We start from the raw sequence: 21196 nt of genomic DNA on the forward strand, positions 1-21196 counted from the left end.
GACTCCAACGATATCGATCCTGTTTTATCATTATAGTTGTGGACTTCCCTATTCTTATAGAATTAGAACGATTACTAAAACTTTATAGTTATTGTTCCCTGGTTCCCTGCCACATATATATATATACACACACTAGCGTTTAAAAGTTTGGGGCCAATAATATTTGTTTTTAAAGAGGTCTCTTATGCTCACCAAGGCTACATTTATTTGATAAAAAATTGCAGTACAAACATACCTTTTTTCAGGATTCTTTCAAAAGAACAGCATTTAGTTGAAATAGATATAATTTGGAGAATTTCAAATGTCTTTATTGTCATTTTTGATCAATTTAATGCATCCTTGATGAATGAAAGTATTAATTTCTTTAAAAAAACAACTTTCGAACGGCACTGTATAAAGTACAGTATTTACCTGAATGAGCCCAGGGACGATCTCTGGGAGCATTTGAACAAGACCCTCTTTGGGCAGCCGGTCGATGACTTTGGTGAGCATCTTGATGGCAGCCAGGTTGATGGGGTAATCTGCCGACTGGATTATGGGGCATAGCACCTTGATACACTGATCTGGACTTATTGAGGTTGCCAACATAGACGCCCCCTCTTCTGCGGCCCGCACCACCTGATTCAGAGAGAAAAGGACATTTTGTGCCTGGGTTTAGATATGCGCTTTAGTTTGGGTTGTCAGTCTTACGTGCTTCACGTCTGTGTGAACTGTGATTTTTGGGTGAACTTTCCCTTTAGGGATGCCTGACCTCTTTGTGTGGGTCTTTATGTGCTTCCAGGGTCTTCATAATGGTGAGTTCCGCATAGTTTTTAAAGCGCCACGGCTGCCTGTTAAGGATTTCCTTTAACACCCGGAGTGCTAATGCCCGAATGACGTGCTGAGAGAGAAAAATAAAGATCAGCAACTATATTTGGTTGTCCTCATGACTCCCATTAGAGTGTGTTTACAGCAGTGAGTGTATGTTTGCGATCACCTCTCCATCCCCAAGTGTTTCCAGGAGCAGAAGGAGGATGGTTTTGAAGTGCTCGTCCCAAACATGCAGTTGTGTTTCTCTGATCAGCCGCATTAGCTCACACAGCGCGGCTTTCCTTTCTTCCACTCGTTCGCTGTGATTCGAGAGCTCCTTTAGGAGCTCAGAAACCACCTCAGACTGATCCACACCACTGTCTGTAACACCATCAGCAGAAAGGATGTAAGACACACACGGGTTTACATGCATACGCTTGCCCAAGCAGTTACAGAAGTGCATTACCATCAGTGAGGCACTCGGCATCTTGGTCTGCATCTTTCAGGCTTTTATTAAAAGGGGAGGAGCTGAAGGAAGAGTCAGAGTAGCTGACTGGCTGGTATTCCCCTTTTGGGCGGGGACTCGACGAGAGGAGTGGCATTGTATTTAGCAGAGATGTCTTGTTATCCAGCGCCGTACGACCAGAGTCCGTGGTTTGATCACAACCCTGTAAAGAGACACATACATAATACATTCACACATTAGTGATATGCTTTTAGATTTCAGTGTATTTTATAATCTGATTAGACTGCTCTCTGGAATACTTGATTCTAACTGGTCAATATCCACAGTGAAAAGTCAAACGGTTTTATATAATGAGTGTTTATCTGTATTATCTTATCTGTATCACCATAGACCATGGTAAAATACCAGTGCTTTCATATCACTCTGCAGTCTTTGCCTTTTTTATATCAAGTCATCTCAAGTGTTAATGTAGTATTATTTACATAATATTATAGTATTTATTAATATGAGAATTTAATTAGAATTTATTTTAATTTTGTTGTGCTTTTGTCATTTTTAAAAAATATTTCTATTTAGCATTATTTTTTTAGATTCAGTTCTAGTTATCAGTAGCTCAACTTAAATTTGAAATGATGATTTGGCAACTAACTGAAATAAAATAAGATTAAGTTTTGTAAGTTTTTTCCATCTATAATTTATTTTATTTCAGCTTTATTTAAATTAATGAAAACAATATATAGTTTGTTTTAGTTAACAATAACAATACTGCAAATGATGCAGTATTAAAGGGTTAGTTCACCCAAAAATGAAAATTCTGTCAGTAATTACTCACCCTCATGTTGTTCCAACCCCGTAAGACCTTCGTTCATATTCAGAACACAAATTAAGATATTTTTGATTAAATCTGAGAGTTGTCTCACTCCTCCATAGGCTTCTAAGTGACTGAAACTTGCTGGCCCAGAAAATGTATTAAAGAGATCGTTAATATAGTCCAAGTGACTCCAGTGGCTCGATCTTAAGTTTATAAAGCGACGAGAATACGTTTTGTGCGCAAAAACAAACAAAAATAACGACTTTATTCCACTTTTCATTTCCTTCTCTCTGGGCCTCGGGTCTTTGCACGTAGTGTTTAAGCGTAGCGCGTCTGTGTTGCACGTCACCACGTAGGCTCACTATTGGCCGACGCTGGTCATGTGTGATACGTGGTGACGTACAATACAGACGCGCTACGCTTAAACTCTATGTGAAAACACCCGAGGCCCAGAGAGAAGGAAATGAAAAGTGGAATAAAGTCGTTATTTTTGTTTGTTTTTGCGCACAAAAAGTATTCTCGTCGCTTTATAAACTTAAGATCGAGCCACTGGAGTCACTTGGACTATATTAACAATGTCATTAATACATTTTCTGGGCCAGCAAGTTTCAGTCCCTTAGAAGCCTATGGAGGAGTGAGACAACTCTCAGATTTAATAAAAAATATCTTAATTTGTGTTCCGAAGATGAACGAAGGTCTTACGGGGTTGGAACAACATGAGGGTGAGTAATTACTGACAGAATTTTCATTTTTGGGTGAACTAACCCTTTAAGTATTAAAAAGGAACTATTATGTCCTTTTACAAAGTCTTGATTTTGGTTTTGGGCTCTACTAGAGTAGGTTTTCAGTTCCAGTCTTTATGAAGCCCCTCCTTCTGAAAAGCACAATGTGCTCTGATTGGTCGGCTGGACCAGTGTGTTGTGATTGGTCAACTGCTCAGAGCGTATTTCAGAAACACGTGTTTTGCTTTTCTTACCTCTTCTCCACCATCTCCATCTCTTTTCCGCGCCGGCTCTGTCATGTCCTCTTGGCTGCGGACGCTGAAGTTCTGGATGGCCTGACTGACTCCTCTTAGGGAGCTGTAGATCTCCTCAGAGTTCATGTTCTCGGTATCGTAATCAAATGCACTGTGAAATGATACACACACATAATTTACATGGAATGTTTAGCTACGCAGAAATGCCGAGCAAACGACTACATAACCCAAATCACAGCATTTATGGAGTGAATCTATGTCAATGTTTGTAGTTTGAGACCCAGTGGCGTACCTTGGTGAAGGTGTGTTTTGTGATGTGTTGGTAGGGGATGTTAAAGGGCTCGACCAACTAGCTGGTGATCTTGGGGTGTGTCGGGTGAGCGGGCTTCCCATTGTAGCCTGCAAGATTAAAAAAATCATGTTAGTGCTGACAGAAAAGTGGTTCAGAAGCGGTTCTTAAAGAGTTTGTTAATCACCTGGGCTGTGTTGCCTGTGTTTCGTAGGTGGTTCTGCAACAATTTGGTGGCTCCATCCTGAAAGGTTTTAGGTAGTGCTGCGAGAAGCATTGTGAACTCTGGTGTGTTCAGCTGGAACAGCGAGATCAACACCGACTGCGCTGCCTGTAATCAAAGCACATAATTAGGCCTTCAAACCAATCAACACCACCAGAGGAGATCTAACAAACTATAAATAAACAGATCTCACGTTTAAAGCTGAAAATGTAGAAACATTTGAAATATCATTCACGTAATAAGCACGTGTCTCGTACCTTTCTGACATCCGAGCTCTTGGGTTCGGTGGTCCACGTAATGATACGAGACACTGCCAGTCTGGTTTCGCTCGAGTTGACAAAATCCTGTGGCTCCATTTGTAGTGTCAGTGTTTCTATGTACTTCAATATGGCCACCTTCACCTGAAACATTATTCTTATGTTACAACTCTGCAACAAAATCATCTAAGGCATATTTATGTCATCCAAGACAACAGTAGCATTCACTCCAAAAAAACATTTTACCTCAATCAAAAACCCTCCTTTAATCAATCTTCTCCACATAAAGACCAATCAGAATCAAACATGTTTCCACACATCAACGCTGCAGACCATCCGTTACAGACAAGCACACAAAGTCACTTAATTACAGCTATTCTTAAATCCATGAAATGAAGCAAGACAGCAGGGGGAAGTTGGGACGAGCATGACGGGTGTGATTGGGCACAAAAGGCTTGTGTGTTTGTGTTGTGCCCTGCTCTCGTTCACTGACGCCCCCCCCCCTCTCTCAAACATCATCCTGCTTCTGTCAAGACTGACAATAACTGCAATAACTAGGCCCTCGACAAGCACTTTCTCCCACATTTTCTACACTACCTTTCAAATGTTTGGGGGCGGTAACTTAAAAACAAAAAGTTTTGTGCTCAGCAAGGCTGCATTAATCTAATTTGAATCAAAAATAAAGTAATATTGTTACAATTTAAGTGTCATTTATTCTTCAGTCACATGATCCTTTAGAAATCATTCTAATATGCTGATTTGATGCTTAAGAAACAATTCTTATTATTATCAGTGTTGAAAACGGTTGTGCTGCTTCATATTTAGTGGAAACTGTGATACTTTTCAGGATTCTTTGATGAATAGAACTAGTTGCAACATACATTTCTATACTGTCAATTTGATCAATTTATTACATCCTCGTTAAACTGGTGAATTACGGGCGGAAATCTGCGTATGAAGATTCCGTGAGTTACTTATCCCTGTCGGTTAATTCTGAATAAAAGTCGAGCTAGCTTAGCTGAGGGGTTTTAGTTGTGGGAGCTGCGCGTTACGGAATTGCTTCCCCTGTGTCTCACTGACCTGTACTGCTTGGTTCCACAATTGGATATTTTCCTGCAGTGTGCAAGCATGCCGTCGCTTTCTGAGGGGAAGCAATTCTATAGCCCCGCCCCCGTACCAGCAACAGCGCCTTCTCCCCGGCTTCAGAGAGAGAGAGGGAGAGCACGTCAATGAAAGGGAGCCCTGACAGACACGCAGATAAGGGGGAGAAAACTGGACAGGGACACTGCTGAAAAAGAGATGCCGAATGTGAGGTAGATGAAAGGGAGATGGTTTGGTTAGAGGGGAGTTGGGCAGATGTGGTTATGGGATTGGTGTAGGGCAGTGTTTCCTACAGGGTTTTCTTGTTGCAGCCGGAGACGTCGAGACAATTTTTGACAACACTCTTTTACAGTGTCCAATAGTTACTATAGTAATAACTATAAATTATGAATAATTACATGCAACTAACCCAAAAGTAAGTACATGTAGTTAATTATTATTACTCAGTACTTAAATGTATAATAACACTGTAACACGGACACCTTACAAATAAAGTGAAACCCAATTTTTCCCCCACATATTTTTTTATTCAAATAAAATTAATTAAAGTCTGGAACTCAGATATGCAATTTGTAAAGTTTTTTTCCCCTCACATTTATCAATATATTGTTATTTAATGCTCCCCTGTTATTATTGTGAATTCAAACCAATACAATTTGTTTTTGGAAATTAAAATAATGCTAAAATAAGATGAAAACCTAAAAACTAGAAATTTTACCTTGGCGACAAGCTGAAAAAAAAAAAAAGCTTCAATTGAAGCACTAAATCTGAAATAAATAAGTTGTATAGAAAAATAAATAACAATAAAAATAATTATATATATATATATATATATATATATATATATATATATATATATATTTTATATATAAACACACATATATATACATATATATATATTTTTTTATTAGTAGTTTTATATATATATATATATATATATATATATATATATATATATATATATACATACATATATACATATATATACATATATATATATACATATATATATAAAACTACTAATGGCAAACGAAAATATAAAAGATAAAGGCTAATACATAAAGTTTATAAATACTACTTAAATAACTTTGGGTCAATACAAGACAAATGTGCATTTTTAGTATTGTAAAAAAAAAGAAAAAAAAAAAAGATAAAGACTTTCAAAAAACTTAATCTTACACTAATTTAATGGATTCATTAATAAAAATGGTAACAAATGAGCGATTGGTTTACAAATTCAACAGTGCAATAGCAATACAACACCGCTAAAATGGTGGCTTTTCATATTCAGCTGCGGTGCAGGAAACACTGAGATACAGGTTGGGGATTCTTATGCAAAACAATGTCCTTGTGGTTTGCATGAGCTTTAATGGAGGGGTAACAACAACAACAACCAGAGTACATAGAGCCAGCACAAGACATCCTGTAGAAACTCCAAAGCAAGCACTTAAGCAAGACCTGACAGCCACGTCAGGTTACTTTAACATTCACTGAAAGCAGAGCTTTCGAGAGTCTGTCCTAGTCGCCCATCCATACAGTGAGAAGATACAGTGTCACTAAAAAAAAACACTTACCTTCAAGTTTGGTGTCTGTGTTTGGTCAACTGTGAATCTCATCAGGATAGTGAACTGCAGATCATTCGGGAAAGATTCTCTGAAGAAAGACACAAGATAAATGAATCATTCTTGAGAGCAGATATCTGTGGACGCTTGATATCAGAGCATTGCAGAAATAATAGCTGACAGGGTTACACTTTATTTCAATAGTCCACTTTAGACATTACTCTGCCACTACATGTCAACTAGCAGTCATTAGAGTTTAAGTAGACTGTAAGGTTAGGGTTAGTAGAAAAAGTTGGCATGCAGTTGGAAAGTTACTTCTAGTCAGTATAATGTATGTTGGGAAGAATCAACATAAAGTGTTAGCAGTCATTAAGCAGACAGTCTGCTAATACTCTAATGAGAGCTAGTTGACATGTAGTTGCAGTTACTTATAGTTATTAGAATATCTAAAGTGGTCTATATAAAATAAAAGTGTTAGAGCTTCCGATTTTTCCATGCAACACACCTTGTGACGTCTAGGGCTCTCTGTACTTTGGCTTGTACTGAGCCGAGCAGGTCCGCTCCCATTTTCTTCAGCAGTTGTGTGAGCAGCACAAACAGCCAGTCCTGCAGATCCTCCTTATGAACCACAATGAAGTCCACAAGCGTCTCCAGAAACATGCTGAACACCTGTGCAAACACCATCAGCAAAATAAACATCAGATCACAACAAAAGTCAAATCAATAAATGAACAAAAACGCATGACCATGTACAAAAGTAATCAGTTTTGATTCATGCATTCATCTTGTTCAGTCAGAGGACAGTCATTGTTCATTTGTTAGAGATAGTTATGGCAAATATTAATGTTGCAATGATTTTTATCCCCAAGTAGGAAAATATATAAGCTGTGCCAATGTCACGTTCCACCTTCATCTGAAACTGTGATAAGCAAAATATCAAATTCCAAAAACGTAAAAAATAATCTCCAAATGAATAGCAGAGCGTAAAGGAACTAAAAGACCCACTTTTTGTATAAAAGCAAATGGAAATGGCACAAATTGTACATTCTCATGATGGTCTCTACAGCTGCACGATTCTGGATAAATAGAATAAATATATATATATATAAATAAATAAAGATAACAATTCTCCCATGATTCAGAACAGACAACTAAACAAAATAACAATTTACTAGAGGTTGTGACAAAATGTTAATTGCAGCAGACTATTTAAATCATATTAAATTTAAATATTGAATGAATTTTAAGTCAGATGACGCCACCTACTGGTGTAACGATGTATCTGACTATCTTTATTTGAAACATCAAGTTACTTTCAAAAAATGATTTCCTCTATTTTGATTGAATATTCAGATTTAAATATTCGCTGTGATCGTACTTGTCAAAGGTTTAATAGACATTGTTGTCAAATCATTGTTATTTAGGAATAAGAACACGTGGGTGTTTGAATCGAGATTATGATCTTTTAACGATTAATTGTGCAGCTCTGATGGTCAATAGTGATATGGGGAAGTAATATAAAATACAGAAATATGGGGAAACTGCATGTTAACAAAAAATTATTGATAGCTTTGGAATATTTGATAATTCTCTACGTGATCTGATATTCAAAAAAAAAACTATTTATATGGAAGAGAATCAAATGATTTTAAATTGCACATTATGATTTAAACCACCAGTTTCTTTAGATGATAAAGGCACTACTTAGTTATTAACCTACTTTGGGGAAGAAAATCAGAAGATTTGTCTCTTTAAAAACAAATACATTCTGAAACATCAAACATACAGATTACTGATGAGATATTGATGTTTATAATAGACACTTTTTAGATATACTTGATTAGTTAACAGCAAAGCCACAGATTAATAGCAGGATCAACAACATCTTTGACATCACATATTCAACCATCCTATTTCGGTTACTGATTAGTATATTAGTAAAGTAGATTGCCCTGTTAGTGCTCAGTCCCAAAAACACAGGCAAAAACTGAATAAATGCTTTCCAGCTATTTATTAGAGCAGCATCTCACAGTTTCTGGATATAGACATGGCACTAAAACAAACAAGCAGTAAAATAAAAATGGGGAAAAAAAAAAAAAAGTGTGCACAAAAGTTAACCAAACTTACTCTCTACAGTTCCACCACAGGGAAAGGCATGAAAAGAAACAAACACACTGGTGAATTTCCGCAACTGTGAGACCATTTTTGGAACAACATGAAATTAAAGAAATCTTTGATTAAAAGGTCCACTACGTAACTTTTGTCACACATCATCAATCCTTCTTCCAAAAAGTGTTTTTGTCTTACTCTGATTCACTATAAGCCTGTTTTAAGTGTTTATATTTTAGACCAGACTGGATGGTTTTCACAGGAAACTGCATCTGTCACTCGCCCATGTGTGTCTTGTCAGAGCCAATATTTGAGAAAAGTGGCTCCGGCTACTTTGACGCGTGTCTGATGTGGGAGCGGCAGAGGTTAGTTGAGTGTGTGTGTGTGTGTGTGTGTGTGTGTGTGTGTGTGTGTGTGTGTGTGTGTGTGTGTGTGTGTGAGCACCCGTTTCGAACAAACTCCGCACAGAGGAGAGTCTGCTGGCGAAAAAGAGAACGAGACCCCGAATCCGAATCAACATTGGCTTGGTTTTTTGGAGAGAGCGAGAACTGAGGGATTTGAAATGCTGTAAAAGGAGATGGCGTTTTTATTACTCGACAGGTGAGTAAGGGATTTTATTGAACAGATAAATTGCTTTTAAGTATGAATGACGTATGTATGAAGTATGTTTAGAGTCGTACGACTCGGCTTGGCTCGGTTTGCTTTTCCACTGCAGTTTAGTACCGCTTCAAAGAGGGTGGGATTATAGCCTGGAAATCCAGACCTAAATCTGAAAGATTAATGGTCTGGCTTCGACTAATGAAAATCGCCCAGCTCGAGGGGCGGCACCAAGCATGCATTTGAAAATCTCACTGCACGCAATTGGATAACACTACGACCAATCACAACAATAAACCCCAGCTCCGAGCTAAGACATTCTCTGATTAGACTCTTACAGTATCTGGTCGGCGAAACAGCAAAAACGCCCTTCTTGCAAAGGAAGGATTCGAGCGCCGTCTTCTGTTCCTCTTTTAGATAAAAACCCAAGTCTAACTCGTTCATTGTAGCGGCCAAAGCCGTTTCAAACAACTGGTGTTCATCCATAGCCATCTTGCAATGTTTACTAATGACTTGGACGTCACAGCGCTGTCGTCATCTCGCCTCTGGCCCGCCTATATCAGATAACCCGATGTGATTGGTGCAGCTCGGATATAAGGGCATATTTAATGAGCATCATTACTCGACACCAGAGTAAACTCGCTGAGCAAATTCAACTTGTGCTCTCGCGAGAACTCTGGATTACCAGGGTAGTGGGATTATAGACTGATCGTTATAGTTGCCTCGCCTCTATTGCCGTGACATCATCGTAAACGCTGGAGCCACTTCTTTTAAAGAAAGTGGTTTAAAAAAGTCGTGCAAACAAATAATAGTCGTGCTGACTATTTAAATATAGCGGGTTTGGTGTCTCGTGACGCAAATCCAATGACGCTGTTAGTGACCAATCAGTGATCTGCAGTATTTACACATCACATTCTAGTATCGGTACGGCTCGTTCGGAACCTCAACCCAGGTGGTACTAAAAAAAAAAGTACCAGGTACTGGACACAGTGGAAACCCCCAAAAGTGAGCCGTACCATGCAGTGGAAAAGCGCCATAACAGAGTTGATTGTAAAGCATTATCTATTGTGAAGGCTGATTTCATCATGGTGGTTGTAGCGCTGTGCTGGAATCTATTTTCAAGAAAGTATCATGTCTAATAATTGGTAAAGCTACAGTAACGTCTTCAGCTAGTCAGCTTGAGATCCTTTCCATCTAAACTGGTTATATCTCTTGAGTCTAGTAGTGAATGTTTTATGAACAGTAGGATAACCATATTCATCCACACAGCCGAAGCAAAACCAAAACAATATTCTTATGCAAAATGCATGCAGTTTTGTTTTTTAAATGCTAGAGGGCCAAAAGTTACATAGTGCACCTTTCTTTAAAATGATAAAATCATTTGATTTCAAAATTTAAACATGTTATTGTACCGTACTATGGAAATTATTTTGAAAATGAAAAAAAAAAGAGATAAAGACAAATAATGAACCCCAATAAATCATGACCATAAATGAACAATATAATCTGGGGAAAAAGGTCAAATAAATAAATAAGCATATTTTGTCATTTATATATCCACACAAAAGGATCCAGGGTTTTCCAGACCCTTGAAGAACAGCTCTGGAGGCTGTAGAATATAGTCATGTTGGACAGGAGAGAGAGAGAGAATGACGTTTGTACCTTAAAAGAGGCAGAACTGATACCGGATTCTGCCGTGCCGAAGCCTCTGGGGTCACGCTGCAAATCAGAGAGAGGGGCGGGCCATGAGCCCTGTAATCAGATATATGGGGCGGAGCTACGGGCTACCCGACAAGAGAGAGAATGCCAGAAGAGCTTCCAGGAAATCGTTATAAGCGAGAGAAAGAGAGACACCTCAAACGCGGGTTAGTCTGTGTGTGTGTGGGACTGGGCTGTCAGCGTTGTAGGAATACTGTACCTTTCCTGATGCGTTTAAAGGTGGTGTTCTGCAAATTAGACTATCCACATTAATGATTTATTTATTTATATATTTATTTATTTATTTTAAAGACGGAATTATGAACATTTAAACATTTTTTTTTACCTTACGCTAACTTCAAATCTACAAATCTATCTATATTGAAAAAATGCTATATTGAACTTTCATATGTGATTTTCTCATGTCTTTCCTAAAGTCCAACGATTTGCATTATATTTTTAAGATCTATTTTTTTTAGAATTGTGACAGTCCCGTGGGTGAGTGTGCGTGAGTGCAAGCATGAAAGAGAGAAGAGCTACGGAGGAAGTTTGGGCTGGCGTTGCAGTGGTTGAAAAAGACGAGCTTCTAATTTTTCTGAAATCAGAAATCCACTCAAACCAAACCATGCGATTAGCTACGGTCCTCAACCCGAGAGTTAGTGTACACTGCACATGCCCGAGAGTGTGGGTCTGTGAGTCTGTGGCATAATATGGGCTGTGGGTGAGGCAGAATCCGATACAGTCAAGCAGTTTTGTGTGATGCAAGAGTTCATGCTGGTTTATGTCCGCAGGAGTGTGTGCTTGTGTGTGTGAATGAAAGTGGCATGCGAAGGTACCTTGCTGTGTGGGTCTGCAAACATCCTGGTGAAAATTTCACACAACCTCTTCAGCTCAACACGGCTGAAACGGATAGAAAGAACAAGTTAAACACAAACTTGCATTGAACATGAGAGAGTTTCTTTACATATGAAACAAAAATCAGCCAATTTAGCAAAACTTTAGGAATATGAGAAGCATAAGAATGTGTTACCTGAGAGTTCGCTGGTTTTTCAGCAACGCTTGCAATCCCATCAGCCCCTCTTTTCTCTCGGACCAGTTGGCAGAGGCACAGCGATTGAGAACTTCGGCCACGTCCTCAGTCTGCCGCATATACGTTGGAATACTGCCGTTTCGGGAGCTGTACGAACGCTCTGAACACGCGCTGGAGGCGTCGCTATTTGCATCATCATCCGAGTACATCCCATAGGTGTCATACCGCCGCCGAGCTGGTTTCTTCTGCTTAGGAAACATAAAATGAAATCCATATGATCATTTTAGGCATGAATTAAACACAAGACAACTTGAAGGAAAGACTGAAAATGTAAGTTTAACATCAGCTTTAACGCAGAGAGACGGACAGAAAGCCAGACGGACTAACCTTGCCCCGCATATCTCCTAAAAGCTGGCAGCATTGATAAAGCCAAAAGGTTAGAGTTAAAGCATGATAGACAAGTTAAAGACAGACATTTAAGTGCATGATACAATGGTTATGTGAATCTTATGTTAATTTTGTGAGTACAGTTCTTAGCATAAGTTTGATTTATAGTACAAAATAATGGTATGGATCAGTACATTTGACATCCCTACAAAAGAGCATGTATATACAGCACTTAAATTACCATTCAAAAGTTTGGGGTCAGTAATATTTTTTTATTTTTTTTATTTCATATTTAAATAAAAAAAAAATCTCTTATGCTCACCAAGGCTGCATTTATTTGATTAAAAATACAGTAAAAACAGAACTCTTGTGAAATATTATTGTGAAAAAAACTTAATTCTTCAGTGTCACATGATCCTTCATTTATAAAATATAATATAATATGCCGATTTGGTGGTCAGGAAACATTTCTTATGATCAACGTTAAAAACTACACTTAAGATATACATTTTTTCAGGATTCTCTGATTAACAGAAAGTTCAAAATACAGCATTAATCAATTTAACACATTCTTGCTGAATAAAAGTAATTTATTTTAAAATCTTATCTTATCTTACTCACCTCAAACTTTTGAATGATATAAACAAAGATGTATCTTTCTTTAAATGGCTAAACATGAGATTCTGGGTATGTAAATGTAAACTTATATGTGAGTGGGGTGTAAGCAGAGTTCCTGTGAGTGACTATGTATAATATATTTACCAGCGCATCTGCCAGGGCTTCTTCCACGTCTGACCCGGTGTTCAGCACTCTCATGGCACTAACTGAAGATGACAGACGACTGGACTGAGACATACCCAACCCAGAACCTACAACACACATCACACATTTTACACACAAATACAAAAAAAACACCTACATGTCCAAACAAAAAAAACGCATGCAGTAATCTTATCGATACTGAGCAATCAATTATAATAATGCACCAACAATAAAGACACTGAGACTAGAGAACCAAAAACAAATTATCACAATATAGAACCAAAAATGCCCAAACAACAACAACAACAACATCAACAACAAAAAACAAGGACACGTAGAAAAAAACTTGGGTTAAATTCAGGAAAAATCATGAGTGACACTGAAAGGTTTTCCACGTGAATCTACTTGAATGCGGTTGTTATCGAGGTAATGGTTGGAACGGTTGTTATGGCTAAAACTAAACTTAAAGCATGCAGGTCCGATGGAGGCTAAACTGAAAGAAGCAGAAGGATGAGATGAAAAACAAAAATTCAAAAAGTGACAATGACTCAAAAAAAAAAAAAAAAAAGTTTTTGAAAAGAGTCCTGTGCCGCTGAGGTGACAGTTCACCTGCTGCCCCGAAGGCATCTGGGGCATGAAGAGCACCAGTTGAGCGCGAATAATGCCGGGATGCTGCAACACACACACAAGAATGCAAACAAGCACACACGCGTAAATAACCAGGCCAGTGTTAGAGCTCACCAGAGAAACTCCCAATTAGCAGTAAAGTGAGAACGTCCCATCACCAAAACACACACATGCCCTGCTGTGACACACAATTTCACACACTTCAAGTGTCAATGCTGAAGGATATTAGTCCAGTTCTGCATTACAGCAAGAATATTTTCACTTTCATCAGGTAAGGTAAAATAAGTTTTAAATGTGTCATACCTAACATCAAAAATATTGCTGGAAGCAGACAGTCTCTATCTTAAATGTTCTTATCTTTATTCCACTTTGAAGCTTGTGCCACTCAAAATAAATGTGCAATGAAAATGTTGATTCTTAAAAAACAAAACAAACAATCATAAAAGACATCATCTGTGATAATTATAATTACGCATTTTTGGTACACCTACGGCTATTTGTCAGAAAGCTTGCACATATTTATGTAACTATCAAACTTAGTGATTTATACTTACGTAATTGTCATTCACAAACTATTTTTCTTCCTCATATGACATTTTTTGTGCAAAACGGGACATTCAACAAGAGATAAAAACAAAGTATGGTAGGTACTTATGGAATGTACATTAAAAAAAATATAAACTGTGAATTTTAATTGCATGTTGACTATTAGGGTTATTCCTATTAATTCCTGTCTGAGGTTTTACCTTTATGATAATTTTTCTCTGGTGTGCTGCATTTACGGACCATCTCAGACAAAGCTTGTGTCAGCATCCATCAGTAATGTTCACAATGTAAGATGTGGTAAAAAAAAAAAAAAAACAAGGCCAGGAGAAAAATGCTTTCTGACCAGGCTGAACCATGTGAGGGATTTTTAACCCCATAGATATTCTTAATACAATGTGCGCCAGCAGTGCAGCACAAACAGTTGTGTTTGGCAATTTTGAAGCAAACTGAGTCCAGCAAAGAGCAAAATGTGCAAAAGCTTGACTTCCAGTTTCAAATGAAGCAAAGGAGGGCATATCGCTTTTCATTTTTCAACATCGCATGATCTTGCCTAATCGTTTATGCCCCTGCTGTGTTGAAGCTGATTGGTCCTGGTAGATGAAGTGGTTGCCGTGGTTACTCACCGAGCGGCGTGAAGGAGCGCACAGGGCTGGTGTCTCTGCTGCTCTCTCGACTGGCCTCACGACTGCAGCCCTGACTCACGCTAGGCCGTGGTATACGACTACCCCTCGCTGACCCACCCCCAAGAGAAAACACAAAGAAAAGAGCAGAGAGAAAAAAAGATAAAGAAGAACAGAGACATTGGAGGGTATAACAGACAGATAAAGCAGGAGAAATATAGGAGGAATAGCCGTAACAATTACATGGAGTATTGTTAAGCACTGAAATGACATTGAAAAAAAAGAGGTCCCAATACAGAGCCTTGAGGAACCTCGCATAAAATAGGCAGAAAGACAACAAAAATAAACTCAATATTTGTACTAATGTCTAGAGTCCATGCAAAATTCCACATTAAAGGAATAGATTAGAAATGAGCAGACATTCACTGACAGGACGAACAGTTAAAAGGTTAGGAATTAAAGGGTGAATGTTATTAAATGGGAGGTGGCAGGTCTGGATGTTTGCTTTTATATCCTGTCTCTTAACCAATGTTCAACGTTCATCTGCATTCATGAGATGGACTTCACACATTCATTTTGCAAAGATCAGCATCAAGCTGTCGGGTTTAACATCACAGCAGACAAGGGAAGACCCAGCAGGTTAATGAGACGGCATGTTCTGCTTTCCCAAAGCAGTGTGTTACGCGCAAAACAGCACAACCTCCAGCATAAAACACCATTAGGATGACAGCCCCAGCTTAGGCAGGCAGATGGATTACCATTATGGGATGGCTGGCAGAGGCCAAGGCAAAAAAAAAAAAAAAAAAAGAGTCATACCTCCTTTTGATCCATTGTAGATGTGGCTGATGTTTGAAGGAGCTTTGATTGAAAGAAAACATTTCAGTTTTGGTAAGAACACTATCACCCGTTTACGTGAAGGCCTACAGAAGTCTTGGGGCCAATTGCAACACTTTATGATCTTATGTGCCAACAGATTCAAAGGACACTCACTGATAAAGAAGGTATTTTATTCATCAGACAGAAGAGATTCTCACGGTCACAGACAGAAATGAGTGCTTACCAACAGACAGGCGTGTGGGGCTGGAGTCTCGACTGCAGCCTTGACTGCGCGGGATCCTGCTGCGACGGTGGGAGCCTGGAGCGGCACTCACACGCTGAGCTCCCGTACTGAGCGTGCTCAGAGCTGTACTGGTCAAAACACGGCCTGGGGAACCCGAGCGAGAACCCGCTGGAAATACATAGAAAATGAAAAGACAAAAGAACTGTGAGAATGACAGACCACTAAGTGCATACACAAACAGCTTTATATATAATCAGGGCTTGACATTAAAACACGTCTTGGATTTAGCAGTGGCGTGTAACACAGTCACTCCTACTAGCAACTTTGGCGGGTTGAAATGTATATAAATGTTAATTTTTCAATTTAAAAAGGCATCTAAAATAATAAACTACATGCAATCTAGTGTTGACAAAAATATAGATTTTTTGATACATATCGATAATGAAATATCTGAAACTCTTCTGCAGGATACACAATACAAATACTCTGACAGTGAGTTGACACGCATACTAACCCTTTACTCACTTGTTTCATTTGCTCTGGATGAATATTGTTGGTGTTACAGTGCTTGAATTTATCGGTGTGGGATATTGAGCATAATTTTATTCATTCCCACAGATTTTGTGACCCAAAGTGCGTCAGGTCTTAAAGTGACAGCAGCCTAATATACCGGCTTCCAAATTATGAGATAATATTAAAAATATCTATGCAACAGTTTTTCCCTATGGTTTTGTTGTCAAAATTGTGGCCAGTGAAAATGCTGAGTGCTAGTAACTTTGGAAAACCACAAGCCACAGTGGCTGGTGAGCAAAAAAGTTAAATGTCAAGCCCTGTATATAATAAATAGCACAAATTACATTACTGTCCACCAAAACTAAACATCAACAACTAATCCTCATAGCTATGCTAATATTTTTACTGTTTATCCACACAGCAATAATTCACACTACAATAATCACATATACAGATGACAGTTTGACATAAAAGTGCTAGTGTTGTGATTCCGACTGTGTCAAGACCAAAAGGGAAGAATGAAGTTTACCTAGTGAACAAGTGAAAATGACTACAGAGACTACACAAACACAAATGAACATGCTCACGCTGCACTTTGACACCAATTACCAAATCTTTAAATTTCCCCACACAGTGACATGTAAAGCAGGGGTGGGCGATATGACCAAATTCTTATATCATGTTAATGGTATAAATCAGACAATAGTTATTTTTGCTGGAAATTCAAGCAAATATGCTTTAAGATGATTCATGACAGATGAGAGAACCAGTACTGAAACAGCTTCACATTACATAAAAATTGAGTTAAAACAAAGCCACCACTTTAAAGTTTTCTGCAATTTTGTGGATTCTTTTTGAAAAATAAAATCGCACCACAGATATAGAGGAATCAGTGTAGCAGATTCCCAGCAAAAGCAGAATCGGTATCAACGAAGGGCATATACCGTCATACCGCCCAGCCTTATATAAGATTCAAGTTTTTCAGATTTGAAGAGAGAGAGAGAGAAAAAAAAAAACACCATCCAATGTATTGTGAACCAAGCGACACACCCTCCATGCAGTGAAGAGAGTGGGTGCTGATGGCAAAACCATGTTTTTCCGTGAATCAGGAGAAGGGAAGATGTAAGACTAGAGGGTGGAGGCCCACAGGATGGGAGTGACTGGACTAAGTGAATAACTGACAGGTGAAATATGTTGAAAATCTTACCACCAACAGGGGTAGCAGACTGTGATCCTGAGCCAATGAGGGGAAAGGATTAGGGAGCGGGAACGGGTCCAAGAGACCCATTGGGTGGGAGGAGGAACAGCATATTAAACGAATACAAATGCATTATGGGGTAAAAAAACATGCTGTCAATGTGTTGTTTTTGACACACACATCGTACAAATGAATAAAACCATAAGCCTGCAAATGAAAACATCAGCATGAGTCGCGCACACAGATTCAAGAAGCCCTACAACTGACGTTACTCCACAACATCACCATGAAGGCACACAAAAGATGAAAAACATCATGGTTGTGTTTGCCACTGCTTTAGTTCCATCAACACTCTTAACATGTTAAAGCAGCCCAGGCCGCCCAACATACACTGCTAAACCGTCGTGTGTGAGAGTTTGTGTTTCTACACGCCTGCAGGCAGAAATGGACTGATACCATTACACCCAAGTGGAGACCACACAGCATGCAGGCCACTCAAGACATACAAACGTTTGCTCGCTCACACACACGTTTGCATGAACTAAACACACTCGCCCACATGTCAGACGAGGGTACCTGGCGTGCAATCAGAATCGTCGGAACCTAGAGGCACAGAAACAGTTGGAGGAGCTGTGGGTTACATCCTTAGATCAGGATGACTCCTGATAATCTCTCACACACACACACACACACTGGCATGCAGATGACAATGTGTTTTACAGCACGTGGTATGAGGGAAGACTGTTTACAGTCACGTTTCACCGCATGCTTGTGTTGTGCATAAAATAAGCACAAGCAATGGGTCATTTTTTTAAAATACTTTAATAGTTTTATTCAACAAGGATGCATTAAATTGATCAGATGCAACAATGACTATATTTATAACATTACAAAAGATTTTCAAATAAATGCTGTTCTTTTGAACTTTCTATTTAAAAAAAATAAGAAATAAGCTGTTTTCAGCATTGATAATGATAACAAATAATTTAAATATATTTAAAAATGTAAACAGTTGCATTAAAATTGTAATTACATTTATTACTGTTTTTATACTGTATTTTTGATCAAATAAATGCAGTCTTGATGAGCAATATTATATTTTCATAGTACTTCTTAAATATTAAAAATACACATAACATTGTGCATATACATCATTTATATTTTATTTATAGCCAAAGTGTAGGTGCAATTCTGGTATACCGTTTCACAGAAATACTTCCTTAAATTGCAATTTCAATGCTTGTGTTCAAAGTGTTTAAAACATACTTTTATAATAGGAATGACTAAGTATAAAGTGTATGGATCATTTTTGGGAGTTTGCAATCAGTATATTCCTCTATTGGTAAATATTTTGCATCAACATATATTTACTGACTAGTTTTGTTACATTGATACGGTGTGTTTATGGTGAGGTCAGGTGTGTGAGCAAAATGACAACACATAATAAAGTTCATCTAGAATATTTGTGCTTGTTCACTGCAGACGTAGAATGTGTATGAATATTGTATGAACATTGCAGGTACTTACGTTGTGACTGAGATGTTATTTTTGATTTGGTCCGCCCTCTTGAGTCGACCTGACTGCTGCCCATGCTAGATGCCGTCGATAAAGTCTGCTTAGTCCGTAGTCGCCCTGGATAGCAACAAAAATACTGTAAGTCATCAGGCCAATCATAACACACCATCAAATTAATAAGTTAAAGAGATTTCCAGTGTTTCGCTGGCCCACCACAACCACTCACTGGCCAGTCCTGTGATTGAGGGAACGTATTAATGATTGCGTTAAAGGAAAGAAGATGGGACAGAATGGACAGAATAAGAGGGGAGTGTCGGATCAGTATGGGAGATTTTTAATGAAGCAATTCAACTTGGCACAACCACAAGCTGAAAGGCAGATCATTCATTTTCTTGCAATACCACAGGCCACCAGCAGACAGCAGCAGCACTACATCACACACAGCGAGCTCCGCCCACTACGCGTGAGAGGATCGGGTTCCCTATTACACCTACAAAGCATTGGAATAACTACAACAAAAAGCAAACAACTTTCCTCCTAGCATAATTTAATATAAATCAGAGACACATATAAATCACCAAAATCCTGATCAACGATTCAAAGACAAACAGTAGGAAAGCATGAGCTACATGAGCAGGAAGGAAGGCCAATAGAAAGGGGTAGGGGGGGGCAATTAAGAAAGGAGAAGATGAAGACGGGATGAGCAAACGGCAGATGATCTTACCATCTTTATCAGAGGCATCATCTTAAGCCAAAGAAGAGAGAGAGGAGCACAGCAAACCAGTTAGAACATAAAACACAAACACACTCACAACAGAATCACACGTCAAAAACCGCACACACACACGTAACCTTGACGAATTGAAGGGTCGTTGTTTTCCTTTATGGTAAATAGGTAGGAAAATGTCAACACCCATAATGCACTGGGCATGTTGCAGTCCGAGGCCACTCCCAGTCTGATTCTATTGGATAGGCTTGACAAATACCGGCTAGCTTTAGTAGGAAACACTTCTTAGCAAACTTTGTAATATTGGGGTTGACTTGTATTTTCCCAGAGAGCTAGAATTCAAAAACGTGAAGGATCCAGCACGTTGTAGGCTGCAACGCATCGTAAATATGGAGAGAATGTCGAGAATCTCAGTGTTTCTAGTCAACATTTCAAACTGGATGACCACGAACACAGTGTTTTAGGCCAAACGCAGGGGAAAAAAAAACCGTTCCATCAGTTTCGAAAACGGCGTCACATACGGGTAAAAAAAAGCTGTTTCCAAAATGTTCCATTTTTACCACAATGCTGTTTAAAGAGAAGACAAAGTATGATACGATTTTCAGTGACCGTTCTGTTAATAACCCTCTGTCGATCCGACTGTCTGTGTGTAGTTTTCAAGAAAGCCCTGAAGCCGTCAAAAGTCTTTTGCTGACAAATTTGAGTTTCTCTGTCCAGGTAACACAGAAAACGAGTACATAGACATTGACACTATACAAAGTGGTTGGAAAATCTGCAAAGTTACACTTTAAGACAATTCTTCACATCAGTTTCTATCGTGTGTGGTGAGAGAGCGTGCATATCTGCATATTCACACGTGTGACCTCTTCTGTTCACGAGTTGATCAAAGAACCGTATGTGGCTCCTACCGAGAGATGCGTATGATCCGGGGACCAGGCCTGCCGTGACTCGACCGGCCCCTCCAGCCTGTCCACTGTGTCTGGCTTTAGCACCGGCGGCTGCGTTCACATCCACATCACTGCGGGAACGCTGCAAAGAGCCTGGAGATCCTGACGATTTTGAGCTCGCAGGCACTAAAGTAACAAACAAACAAATGTGTATGCTACATGTATATATATATTTTTTTTTACAATGAAGGCCATGTCATTATAAACAAAAAATAAATTTTTATTTTATATTTTGTTATTAAAAATGACTTTTTCCACTGCCTAGTTCTCATTTAAATTATTAAGGTATTTTTGTTATATTCAATTACTCCTATTTAACTTTAATTTATTTTTATTTCAGTTTTTAGTCATTTTAGTACTTCAAATTAAACTAATTTTCAGTTAGT

General features: G+C 38.6%; 1 protein-coding gene across 37 annotated transcripts in view; it reads right to left on the reverse strand.

Moving 5' to 3' along the window:
• clasp2 (cytoplasmic linker associated protein 2) overlaps nucleotides 1–21196 on the reverse strand; it is a 54543-nt gene that overhangs the window by 4062 nt on the left and 29285 nt on the right. For 4 of the 37 annotated variants that reach the window (XM_079879111.1, XM_079879094.1, XM_079879093.1 and 1 more), the window contains 22 exons: nucleotides 20772–20936; nucleotides 19861–19881; nucleotides 19149–19253; nucleotides 18198–18224; nucleotides 15911–16078; nucleotides 15667–15708; nucleotides 14854–14961; nucleotides 13667–13729; nucleotides 13058–13164; nucleotides 12296–12319; nucleotides 11909–12156; nucleotides 11715–11778; nucleotides 6980–7143; nucleotides 6487–6565; nucleotides 3812–3955; nucleotides 3519–3662; nucleotides 3335–3441; nucleotides 3043–3193; nucleotides 1256–1457; nucleotides 977–1170; nucleotides 752–880; nucleotides 412–618 (listed from right to left, as the gene is read on the reverse strand). In XM_079879111.1, the coding sequence (XP_079735237.1) occupies nucleotides 412–618; nucleotides 752–880; nucleotides 977–1170; nucleotides 1256–1457; nucleotides 3043–3193; nucleotides 3335–3441; nucleotides 3519–3662; nucleotides 3812–3955; nucleotides 6487–6565; nucleotides 6980–7143; nucleotides 11715–11778; nucleotides 11909–12156; nucleotides 12296–12319; nucleotides 13058–13164; nucleotides 13667–13729; nucleotides 14854–14961; nucleotides 15667–15708; nucleotides 15911–16078; nucleotides 18198–18224; nucleotides 19149–19253; nucleotides 19861–19881; nucleotides 20772–20936 (2663 nt within the window). Of the gene's footprint in view, nucleotides 1–411; nucleotides 619–751; nucleotides 881–976; nucleotides 1171–1255; nucleotides 1458–3042; nucleotides 3194–3334; nucleotides 3442–3518; nucleotides 3663–3811; nucleotides 3956–6486; nucleotides 6566–6979; nucleotides 7144–10842; nucleotides 10900–11714; nucleotides 11779–11908; nucleotides 12157–12295; nucleotides 12320–13057; nucleotides 13165–13666; nucleotides 13730–14853; nucleotides 14962–15666; nucleotides 15709–15910; nucleotides 16079–17630; nucleotides 17658–18197; nucleotides 18225–19148; nucleotides 19254–19860; nucleotides 19882–20771; nucleotides 20937–21196 lie in introns of all 37 variants that reach the window. The other 33 variants (XM_079879078.1, XM_079879098.1, XM_079879096.1 and 30 more) reach the window with 24 other exon arrangements.

Source organism: Squalius cephalus (assembly GCF_949319135.1).
Source record: "Squalius cephalus genome assembly, chromosome: 8".
NCBI classification, from domain to species: Eukaryota; Metazoa; Chordata; class Actinopteri; order Cypriniformes; family Leuciscidae; genus Squalius; species Squalius cephalus.